This window comes from Piliocolobus tephrosceles, chromosome 1 (assembly GCF_002776525.5).
Source record: "Piliocolobus tephrosceles isolate RC106 chromosome 1, ASM277652v3, whole genome shotgun sequence".
Taxonomy (NCBI): domain Eukaryota; kingdom Metazoa; phylum Chordata; class Mammalia; order Primates; family Cercopithecidae; genus Piliocolobus; species Piliocolobus tephrosceles.
The window spans coordinates 137,611,482-137,624,293 of record NC_045434.1 but is presented as its reverse complement, the minus strand read 5'-3'; the positions used below and the strand labels follow the sequence as shown (position 1 = coordinate 137,624,293).

General features: G+C 37.1%; 1 protein-coding gene across 1 annotated transcript in view; it reads left to right on the top strand.

Annotated features, from left to right (window-relative positions):
- The window catches only part of SPATA1 (spermatogenesis associated 1), a 47,405-nt gene that overhangs the window by 20,663 nt on the left and 13,930 nt on the right, over nucleotides 1-12,812 (top strand). The window contains exons 7-8 of the mRNA XM_023208601.1: nucleotides 6,657-6,771; nucleotides 7,511-7,568. Coding sequence (XP_023064369.1) covers nucleotides 6,657-6,771; nucleotides 7,511-7,568 — 173 coding nt within the window. The remainder of the gene's footprint in view (nucleotides 1-6,656; nucleotides 6,772-7,510; nucleotides 7,569-12,812) is intronic.

The following is a 12,812-nucleotide window of genomic DNA, read 5'->3' as shown; positions in this document are numbered from 1 at the left end:
AGAGACCCTGTCTCAAAAAAAAAAAAAAAAGGTAGGTAATTTAAAATGTTTACATAAAAATTAAACTCAGGCTGGGCGTGGTGGCTCACTCCTGTAATCCCAGCACTTTGGGAGGCCGAGGCGGGTGGATCACGAGGTCAGGAGATCGAGACCATCCTGGGTAACATTGTGAAACCCCATCTCTACTAAAAATACAAAAAATGTGCTGGGCATGGTGGCAGGTGCCTGTAGTCCCAGCTACTCAGGAGGCTGAGGCAGGAGAATGGCGTGAACCCAAGAGGCGGAGCTTGCAGTGAGCCGAGATAGCGCCACTACACTCCAGCCTGGGTGACAGAGCGAGACTCCGTCTCAAAAAAAAAAAAAAAAAAATTAAAATTAAAATTAAACTCACTGAGCATCTAACGGTGTCAAGTAATAAACAGTAAATATTAAATGCGCTTAAGATGAAAGCAAGTACTAACTTTGGAACATTGTTGGGTTTAGCATAAATTTAGAATACAAGAAATGTAACTGATTAAGAACTACTATATTGTACAGCTTTAATAGATGTCTTTAGTCAACATCTGGGGGATGCATTTCATTTGTAAATGTTTAGTATATCTGCTTTTCCTTCACAGTTTATTTTTTAATGTAATATGGTAAAAAAGTTTAAAGTTAAACTAATTTTTTTCCTATTGATTCTTAGACTATAGTCAACTTTATTTATATGCTTTAAATGAGAGGACAGTGTGTTCAATTTTAAAAGTTCTAGAAACATCAGTAAGTATAAGGAAGAAAATAAGTATAAAGTATACTTTTACTAATAAATGTAAAGAAGAAAATAAAGACTGACAATAATTTTACTACTCAGAGATTACTACTACTTAGAATTCTGATGTATATTCTTCCAGTTATTTTTTAGTTCTTATATATAAATAATATGTTTTTATTTTTCAAAAATGAAGACACATAGACTCTTAAAGCCTCTTTTATTTTAAAATATAAACATTTCATATCAACAAATATAGATCTATGTCATTATAGAATTCCCTATGTCATAATTTACTTCCCCAACCCTTTATTAATGTTTCTGTTATCATGTATAGTGCAATGAGCAACATTTTTTTTTTCTTTTTGAGATGGAGTCTTGCTCTGTTGCTTAGGCTGGAGTGCAGTGGCACAGTCTCGGCTTGCTGCAACCTCCACTCCCAGGTTCAAGCAAATTTTCTGCCTTAGCCTCCCAAGTACATGGGACTACAGGTGCGCACCAACATGTCCAGCTAATTTTTGCATTTTTAGTAGAGATGGGGTTTCACCATCTTGGCCAGGGTGGTCTCAAACTCCTGACCTCAGGTAATCCACCCACCTTGGCCTCTCAAAGTGTTAGGATTACAGGCATGAGCCACTGCTCCAGGCCAGAGCAACACTTTTCTAAATGCAGTTTCATGCATTTGTCCTATTATTATTTTTAGAAGTTTAACTGCTGTTTCTAAGGTAATGTAGTATTGTTGTCATTGTTCCTAGACCTTCCAATCTTGTGTGTTTTTCTCTGGTCACACTTCTTCCTTCTCCAGTAGAGATAACTACTACTTTGATATTTGTGGTAATCGTTTTCTCGCTTTTCTTTTGCTTTCTGTATTTTGAAGCTCTGTTATTAGGTGCATGCATATTTAGGATTATTATGTCTTCTTGATAAATTGACCCCTATTTCATGTAATGTTTCTCTTTATCTCTGGTGGTAGTACTTATTTTGAATTATTTTCTTAACTTTAATTTGTGGTTTATCTTTTTACTCTATGATTCTTTTGATCATAGGAATTCCTTGTAGTTTTACAACTGAGATATATATCCCTTGATAATATAGTTTAGTTATGTCTGTTTTGAATTTTATTTATGTATATCATTTTGAACTTGAGTAAGAGAAACTCAACATTGTAAGAGTCAACCATACCGTCACATGTAACACTATTTATTTTCATTGTTGTGCTATTCCATTTTATATTCATACAATTTATTTACATTACAATTTATTTGTCTATTCTATGGCTGATGAACATTTGGTTTGTTTGCAGCTTGGGACTATTACAAATATCCTGTTATGTACATTTTTGTACACAAGTCCTAAATGTGCATGTGCAAGAGAATTGGCATTGTTTGTTGTTAATGTTCATGTACATATTCAACTTCACTAAACATCCATGTGTTTTCCAAAGTGATAGTACCCAGCAGCAATGTCTAAAAGTTCCTGTTGAACCATAATCTTGCCATTATGTCATATATTTTCTGTCTTCTCGTTTCTCTGCTCCACATTCTGGAAAAAATAAAGAATGAGGTAGTATAGATTTCTTCCAAATGCATTTCCAGTTATCCCAAAATATCTGATTTCAAATGGCACCTTTACCACACTATATATATAAATATATATATATTCATATCTATATTCTTATACATACAAGACCACTTTCAGACTTTATCCATCTTCTGAACTAGTACTGATATTAATATTTTTTATATATCTGGCAGGGTGATTTCCCATTCAATATTATTATTCTTTATTGTGAGGTTCAAAATTGGATACCATATGTGAAACTGCTTTGTATCTGTAAATCGCCACACAAACAAATATAAATAATTTTTTCAATAGTTTTGGTTTGAACTTTTATTTCCTCTGTGGTTTATTTGTCATTTTGTTGGAAAGAAATCCAGTTTTTAAAAATTTTTATAAATAGTATAAACTCTTTGAGGACAAGGATTCATTGCTACTTATTCAGAGTCAAACACAGTGCCTAGACCACAGTCCTGAATAAATATTTGTTGAAAATTAATAACTGTCTTAACATATCAATGAATAAATATGTAATCAATTACTGTGTTCTTAGACAGTAACTGTAATGGTACAAAAATGATAACAGATGCTATCCCTTCTGAAACATGACATTTTAGAGAAGAAATTTATAATAAATAATAAAGTTTGAGGAGAATGTAGGTAATATGTTTTTGTTTTTGTTTTTGTTTTAAGAGGGAGTCTCGCTCTGTTGCCAGGCTGGAGTGCAGTGGTGCGATCTCGGCTAACTGCAACCTCCGCCTCCCGAGTTCCAGCAATTCTCCTGCCTCAGCCTCCTGATAGCTGGGATTATAGGTGCCTGCCACCACACCCAACTAATTTTTGTATGTTTAGTAGAGACGGGGTTTCTCCATGTTGGCTAGGCTGGTCTCAAACTCCTGACCTCAGGTGATCCGCCCGCCTCGGCCTCCCAAAGTGTTGGGATTACAGGCGTGAGCCACTGTGCCTGACTGAAGCCTAAACTTCTTTTTTTTTTTTTTTTGCAGACGGAGTCTCGCTCTGTCCCCCCAACTGGAGTGCAGTGGCACAATCTTGCCTCACTGCAACTTCTGCCTCCTGGGTTCAAGCGATTCTCCTGCCTCAGCCTCCTGAGTAGCTGGGACTACAGGCACACACCGCCACGCCTGGCTAATTTTTTTGTATTTTAGTAGAGACAGGGTTTCACCATGTTGACCAGGCCGGTCTTGAACTCCTGAGCTCAGGCAATCCGCTGGCCTGGGACAGGCAGTCCGCCCATCTCGGCCTGCCAAAGTGCTAGGATTACAGGCGTGAACCACCACGCCTGGCCGAGCCTAACCTTCTTTTTTTTTTTTTGAGACGGAGTCTTGCTCTGTGGCCCGGGCTGGAGTGCAGTGGCGTGATCTCGGCTCACTGCAAGCTCCGCCTCCCGGGTTCATGCCATTCTCCTGCCTCAGCCTCCTGAGTAGCTGGGACTACAGGCACCTGCCACCTCACCCGGCTAGTCTTTTTTTTTTTTTTTTGTATTTTTTAGTAGAGACGGGGTTTCACTGTGTTAGCCAGGATGGTCTCAATCTCCTGACCTCGTGATCCACCCCTCTTGGCCTCCCAAAGTGCTGGGATTACAGGCTTGAGCCACCGCGCCCAGCCAAGCCTAACCTTCTTAAAATGGCATAGAGAACTCTTCAAACCCAGGGCTACAGTGTATGGCCATGGAGATTGTTTAGTGCCTATCTCCAGAAGGCCTCCTTCTCATAGATCGTGATATGAATGAAGCTTTCAGGATTTACTTAATGTTGGGGTTAGTTCAGTAATTTTTATCTATTATTATTAGTAGCAATACTACTGTTATAATAGTATAAGATTAGGAAAGGGAGGGAGAGAAGTACTATGAACTGGTACTTCTGGAGAGGTAGGTAGCGACTTGAGCTACAAGAGCCTTGCTTGCAAAGCTAAAGAGTTTAGTAGGTAATGGTAAGCAATCTGAAGTTTTTAACTGAGTGACATGATTGGATTTTAGTTCTAGAAAAACAACTTAGGTGACAAGATGGAAAATAGACTTAGGGACTAAGAAAATGGCAATGGGATATAAATCAGAACTTAAAGTCAAGAAACTTCTCAGGATTGGACAGTGTGCTAGGTGCTTTACATGCATTATGCCATTTTAGAGATAAGGAAAGAGAAGTTAAGAGAAATAACTTACCTAAAGTCATACATGTTATGGCCACGCCAGGACTTGAGCTCTTGTGTGTCTGACTAAAGTCCATGCTTTATAACACTGTACTAGAGTCATACTGAACTTTTCATTATGGATAAAAATGCTCCACACATTATTAGTATTCTGCCCCTTGTACATACCATATTCTTTGCTTAAATTCCTCCTGCTCCCTTCTTTGCCACCAGACAGCTCGCAGTTCAAAACTTAGTTTCACAGTTATCACTCCCTTTTCTGTGACTCTATCATATTTTAAACATATATTTGCTGGAGTTCTCAAAACACTGAGGTCTACATTATTGTTTCTTTTTATGGGTGGGTAAGGAGAGTTGTAGTTTACTATTAGCTTTTACACATTTGGTACGTCCATTTTTTATTCATTTTGCATTATATAGATCTTTTCTGTTTTTTTGTTTTGTTTTGTTTTTTGTTTGAGACAGGGTCTCTTTCCAGCCCAGGCTGGAGAGCAGTGGCACAATCTTGGCTCACTGCAGTGTCTGCTTCCTAGATTCAAGCTATTCTCCTGCCTCAGCCTCCCAAGTAGCTGGGATTACAAGTGCATGCCACCACACCTGACTAATTTTTGTATTTTTAGTAGAGACAGGGTTTTACCATGTTGACCAGGCTGATCTTGAACTCCTGACCTCAAGTGATCTACCCACCTCGGCCTCCCAAAGTCCTGGAATTACAGACGTAAGCTGCCACATCCAGCCTCCATTTGTTGTTCTTAAGTGACAATTTCAATGCCAGGTGGGTAATAAATTGTAGCAGCCAAACAAAAACCAGTATGGGCTCCAGGTCGCACAATATTGTGGCAAGTCTTTTTTGTTTGTTTGTTTGTTTTGTTTTTGTTTTTGTTTGAGACAGGATCTTGCTCTGATGCCCAGGTTGGAGAGTAGCAGTGTGATCATGGCTCACTGTAGCCTCGACCTTCCAGGATCAAGACATCCTCCCACCCCAGTCTCCCAAGTAGCTGGGAACACAGGCATGCACCACCATGCCTGGCTAATTTATTTTTGTAGAGTTTTTTAAATTTTTGTAGAGATGTTGCTCAGGCTGGTCTTGAACTCCTGGGCTCGAGATACCCTCCTGCCCAGCCTCCCACAGTGCTGGGTTTACAGGCATGAGCCACCATGCCCAGCAACAACCCTTGTAAAATGACTTTCAAATATTAATTTGGCTCACTTATTCTTTTCTGAATTAAAAGAAAATTGATTTCTCCAAGGGAAAAAAATCTGCATTAATACCGCCAGGTTCATGGATCTTTTGTTTATATAGACCATGTAGAACATTAGTGTTAATATTTCAAAGATGGATTGTGTAGTTTTTCTATATTAAGAAATGATGTTAAAATGAAGGGAGATTTTATCAATGAAAATGTATGTGAAATAAAAATGACATTTTATGTTCTGTATTTATACCAGCATTTTCCAGAGAAGGTTCCTCAGAGCACTGTTTCAAAAACTGCTTTGGCAAATTGTTTGTAAAGACAATTAAGGCCGAACGCGGTGGCTCATGCCTGTAATTTCAGCACTTCGGGAGGCTAAGGTGGGCATATCACCTGAGATCAGAAGTTCAAGACAAGCCTTGCCAACCTGGTGAAACCCTGTCTATACTAAAAATACAAAAATTCGCTGGGCGTGGTGGCACATGCCTGTAATCCCAGCTACTTGGGAGGCTGAGACAGGAGAATCACTTGGACCTGGGAGGCAGAGGCTGCAGTGAACCGAGATTGCACCACTGCACTCCACCCTGGGCGACAGAGCAAGTCTCTATCTCAAAAAAAAAAAAAAAAAAAAAAGACAATTAAATTTCAGGAAACCCCCATCTTACCTACCCCCTCTTGAAGACTTAATTGTACACAGAGACAGACAAACCCTTCAATAGGAGTGAATGTGTGTGTAGGGGATTGTGTTGCTGTTTGATATTGTTTAATTCAACATTTCCCAAGCTGAATTAACCAAATAATTTCCTTTTCACATAAACTAATATTTCATGAAATTCACTTTGGAAACTGTTGACTTGTATCCCTATAGGAAAGTACATGGGGATTCTGAAATCTATGATAAGATTATAATGTATACGTATAAAAACAAAAGTTTATTTTGTATTTTCTTAACATTCTGAACTTTATTTGCCATGGATGACCATCAACATCAGCTGGGGGAAAAGCCACTGCAGAAAAAAGCCAGATTGCAAAAAATCAAATTAGAAATTCTGAGTTGCCAAGATCATTAGAAGATTCAAATAATGATTGCTTTGGCACCAAAAAAAGGTATTAGTATAGATGCTGATTCCACATTGCCATAATCTAAACAATAAGAAAAAGAGTAAGATATTCAGAGTACTGTTATAAAGACTTTTACTTAAAGATATGGGTGAAATTAGTGATATTTTAATTAAAATTATCTTGATTCAGATCTTTACTGGTTTTTTGCTAACATTCCTCTCCAAGATAATGAGGGATGATTCATAGCTTAAATTTATTTCTATTGTAATACTTTTATCATTGGGACAACTTGATGACAGAAAAATTTCTTTGTTTCCCTTCATTAGAACTAATTATCCTGCCTCTCTTAAGTTCTTGGTTATACGTAAACTAATCAATATGCTTGATTTTCACACTGGTATCATTTCATTCAAAATTGTAGTAGTTAGACAAGAGTTTTACACAGTCTTTTGAAATTAAGATAAGGGTTTTTATAAACAGTTATTCACAAAAGAACAATAAACAAATATGTTTCTAAAATTTCAAGTAATTTTATCTTGCTGTAGATATTGAACTAGAATTTAGTTATAATATAGTGAAATATGATTTTATTACTCATACTAAATTGTAGCTTTACATGGATTACTAATGAGTCTGAAAGAACATATGATAATGGTCTCAGGCTGACTTTGAAAATTTTCAATATTTGTGTTTACAGAACATCAAATAAAATACATAAAATATGAAAAGCTAATATTCATGGGATCATGTTTTAATGACTTTCAAACCTGTCATTTCCTTTAAGTCAGTGTCTTTGGGAAAATGAAGATGATACAGCTATCAGTAGAAGACAGGACAATCAGGTACTATTTTAAATTTTTGGTTAAATATGGTATTGCAACATTATAATATTTTTACTAAGATTAAACTGAATCTGCAGATTAAAATATCTAAGTTTTCCAGGAACATACTTCTAATATTATCAGTAGTAGTTCAATTTTTCTGTTTTTATAAATAAGGTAACAATATGCCCAAATGAGAAGGGGGAAAAGTTATCCACCAATACCTTTTGGGATTATCTTCTCAAATTTTATTACAAGTTTTAAAGGTACATCAAACTGCACTTAACTAGCAGCTTTCATAGCTAATTTGTAATTTAATATATTAATACCTGTACTTGATTAACTTATCTCTTTAGAACGGAATTATATAACGTGTTAAGAGGCAGTATAGTAGTAAATTGTTTGTGTTATAGTTACTAGCTGTGTGATCTTGGGTATGTTACCTAATTTGAATTGCGCTGGGTTAAACGAGTTAATGAACACTATTCACATCACCAGTTTATTCTCAAGAAATGATGGAAAGACTAGGAGAATTTTGCAGATATTTGCAGGATGAATTTAAGACAGTCTTAAGAATAATACTAATTTTAATAATAGCTATCAATGAGTATCAACTACCAGGCACTATTCTAAGTATTTTACACATACTGACTCATTTAATCCTCATAAAGGAAACTCCATGAGATAGGTTATAGTTATCACTTCCGTTTTGCAGATGAGGAAACTGAGGCACAGAAAGGTTCCATGGCTTTCCCAGGTCATACATATAGTTAGTAAGTACTAGAGCTGGCTTAGATCCTAAATAGTATAGACTGGCTTCAGAGTTCATAGTCTTAACCATTTTAATAACTACCTACCTAAATAATACTACTAATAACATAGCAACAACCAATTAGATAGCATTTATTGAGCCAATCACTGTTCTAAATGCTTTATGTATGTTGATTCATTTAATTCAACAACTATTTGTGGAGGTACTGTTATCCTTATTTTCAGATGAGAAAATTAAAACACAGAAAGTTACATTAATGTTTCCATGGTTATGTCTTTCATACTCATTGGATAAAATTTCAACCATAGTTAATAAACCACAAACTTCAAATGAGTCTTTAATTCTGCCAACAAATATACTACATTTTCTTGGTCCATTACTATTCTTCTAGACACCTCTGTCATACTTTCTCCTCAAACAATCAAGACCTCCTTTCTCTTGCACTCTCAGTGATAATTTTTGTTAAATAGAGGTAATTTGAAGAGAACCACTAATCTCAAAATTTTATGTGCAGAATTAGGTTGGGATTGTGGTTCAGTTGAGATCCTCAGATACCCACTTCCTACACCATTTGTTAAGACTTTATTTTTCCTATTGCATTATTCAAAACTCAGTTGACTCTATAAGATCTAGGACAACTTCTAGCCTCCCTTTCTGCTCAATGATTTTTTTTTATCCTTATGCCAATACCACATTATCTTCATTACTGAGGCTTTATAGTAGTTATTGTTATCAGATAGCATAAGATTTCCAAGTTAATTTTTTTTCAAGATCATTTTGGTGATTCTAGATTCTTTGTGTTTTCGTACAAATTTTAGAATCAGCTTGTCAATTTCTTACCACAAGACTACTGGAATTTTGAGTGAAATCACTGTGAATCTGTCAATCAATTTGGGAGGAAAACTTATATCCTAACTGTACTGAATCTTCTAATCTATGAACACAGTATATTTCTCTATTTATGTCACTAGTTTCTTTCAGCAGTGTCTGTGGTTTTAGTGTATTGCTCTTAGATCTTTTAATATTACATTTATTTTTAGGTATTTGGTATTTTTGAAGCTTCTATAGAATGGTATTTTACAATTTTTATTTTCTAATTGTTGCTAATTTATAGAAATGTAATTGATTTTTATACATTGAACTTGTCTAAATTCAATTAATTCTATCAGGTTTTTTTTGTAGATTCTTCAGAACTTTCTACATACATATTCATGTCATCTGTGAATAACAACAGCGTTACTCTTTCTTTCTATTTTTGTCATGAATTAAGTGTTTTTTCTTCCAGCTTTCTGAGTGTGAGAAGCTGTAATGGCAATAACAATGATGGCTTCTTGCTTTCAGCGTAGTTCTGGTGATGGCCTCAGCAATGGTAACTTCACTAATGGAAACATCATTTTAGGAGGCCAGACCTAGAACCTGCTCCTCCAGTGTTTCTGATACACTTGATTTCCTTTATTACATTTCTTCCTGCTTAAACCTGCACTGAAATGATTCAGTATTTGGTACAGAAAGTGTGATATGGGCCAAAAACTTTTACAAATGAGAATCTCAGACTGATTATTGCAAAAGAACTGCAATATTTTGTTAATTTGTGCTAGTAGAAACTTAGAAAAATATTATTGGGAATAGATTCAGAGCAGGAATGAAAGAATATAACTTTAAATTGGCTCAAGTTTAATAATATGGATACATGTATCAGAGATTCTGGATTTAATGTGCTAGCTCCAGCAACTGTGAATGGTAAAAAACATTTTGCTAAATTGAGTGAGGCTGACAGAAACCTGGACAATATGGTGGTTCATACTGAGTAAATTTAGAATGCCAGGAATTTCTTGTTAAAAAGTAGAGCAAGAAATCTAAGACTTTGGGAAATAAAAATGTTAAGAGAAGATTTATATCCACTTACTTCTTTAACCAGACATTGCGGAAATATATTGGAAAGGCAACCCCAGAATTCTTTTAAAAAACCTTACAGTGGCTGTTTTGTGTCACATGAAATGAAGACAGGACTATACTTGATTTCTTTTGTTTTTGTTTTTTGTTTTTTGTTTTTTTGGAGACGGAGTCTCACTGTGTTGCCCAGGCTGGAGTGCAGTGATGCCATCTCAGCTCACTGTAACCTCCACCGCCCAGGTTAAAGAGATTCTCCTGCCTCAGCCTCCCAAGTAGCTGGGATTATAGGCACCTTCTACCGCACCCAGCTAATTGTTGTAGTTTTAGTAGAGACAGGGTTTCACCATCTTGGCCAGGCTGGTCTTGGACCCCTGACCTCGTGATCCACCTGCATCAGCCTCCCAAAGTGCTGAAATTACAGGCATGACCCACCACGCCTGGCCTACTTGATTTCTTTAGAGATGACAGTATCCCTGATAGAAGCCAATTTACAGCATTTTACTGTATAAGAGAAAACAGTACCAGAGTGATCATAAGGATGTATGATTAAGAAATCCTTGACAATAGTTAATTGCCAAGGTGTCCGTAAGACTAATCATGATGTTCCTGAGACTGAAGTGGATAAGCGTACCAGTAAGCTATTGATCTGTATAACCAAAAATTATTTTTAGTCTTCATAAATAGACATCTGCCTTGAATAACCACATGAATATTCACATCCTCTTATTAAATTACTAGACCTTAGCCAGTTTACATACCCAGAACTTATTGAGTGAAGGGGAGGCCAGGTATCCTTGAGGAAAAACCCTGTCACTCAGCCACAAGTATGGACTAAATTTCCTTACCTTCCTAAATTTCCTTTACCTTCCTTAAGGGGATGAGAGGTTGTTTACCCAGATGACTACAATGGGGAAAGGGAGGTACCCTTACTTTTCAGAATTCATGGCAATGGCTTTGATGTGATTCTGATCCTTAGGGACCTGAATAACTCTGTGTTCCACCAACCGGGTGGAGGTTTAGAGGGGTCAGATAATAAGTGAAGTTTTGGCTAAATCAGTATTCTGGTGTGCTGAATGACTTTGCAAATTCTCCCTGTAGTCATTTCCTTAATTCATGAATGCATACTTTGAAGGACTTACTCAGCAAATGTCAGAATCCTCATAATGCCTCCCTGATTCTTGCAGCATGGGCAATAAGGAATGTTATAGTAGAGAGGGCCAAGTGAAATATGATGGAATGGCCTATTCCCTACCAAAATAGTAAACCAAAGCATTACCAACCTCCTGGAGGAACTGTGAGTTTTGTGCCATGATCAAAACTTGAAAATGACAGAAAAGGTAATTCCTATCATAGCCACATTAAATTCACCTAGTTGGTCTGTGCAGAAGATTAATGGGCCTTAGTGTCAGGTGTAACAATTGTAGCTGCTACTCTTTACATCATCTCTTTATTAGAACAACTTATTACAGCCTGATGCTCCTATTATGCCATTCTTAATCTGGAAAATGCTTTTTTCTTCATCCCAATTAGCAGAGAAAACCAAAAGTAACAAATAGGAATAGCAGTAGACCTTCACTGTTTTGCCTAAGGGCTGTGTCAATTCTGGCTCCTTGTAATAATCTAGTTTATAGGCAACTTGACCATACCATGACCCCCTTGGACCTGATTAACAGGAAATACCAAATAATCTAGATACCTTAGGTAAGACATATGTTTCTTAGGGGGTAGGAGATAAGCTGCAAGAAAATTCAGGAGTTGATCAATTCAGAGAAATTTCTGGGAGCTCCATGGTCTGCGACATATTGAGGTATCCCCTTGCCCCAGCTACCATTGAGAATGAGAAAAAGCACTTTATGGACCTTTTTTGGAATTTGTAGAGAGATTCACTGCATTTGGATGTGCCGTTCTATTTTTTCTTTAAACCAAGAGAATCAGAAGCCTGCCAACCTTTGAGTGGAACCTAAACAAGAGAAGGCTTGTAAGTTGATCCCAGAGGGATTGCAAGCAATGCTGCCACTTGTGGGGTTTTTGGTTTTGGTTTTGTTTTGATACAGGGTCTCATTCTGTCACCCAGGCTGGAATGCAGTGGAGCGCTCACAGCTCACTGCAGCCTTGACCTCCCAGACTCAATCCATCCTCCCACTTCAGCCTCCTGAGTAGCTGAGACTACAGGCACATGCCACCACACCCAGCTAATTTTTGTATTTTTTGTAGAGTTGGGGTTTCTCCTTGTTGCCCGGGCTGGTCTCCAACTCCTGGACTCAAGCAATCAGCCCTCCTCGGCCTCCCAAAGTGTTGGGATTACAGGCATGAGCCACTGCACCCAGCCCACTAGTGGTTTAATGTCTGTCCAGATTATCCAATGATGCTTGATGTATAGTAGACTGGAATACTGAATGGAGTCTGTACAAGCCCTCGTAAGAGAATCACAGCTCTAAGCCCTTGGATTTGGGAGCAAAGGCATACCATCTTCAGCAAATAATTGTTGTTATATTGTTGCTGGATACTTTTATTGTTTCCAAATTTTACCTATTATAAAGAGCACACACAAACAAGAGAGGAATATATACTTATGTATAGAATTGCTGGAAAATGCCTAT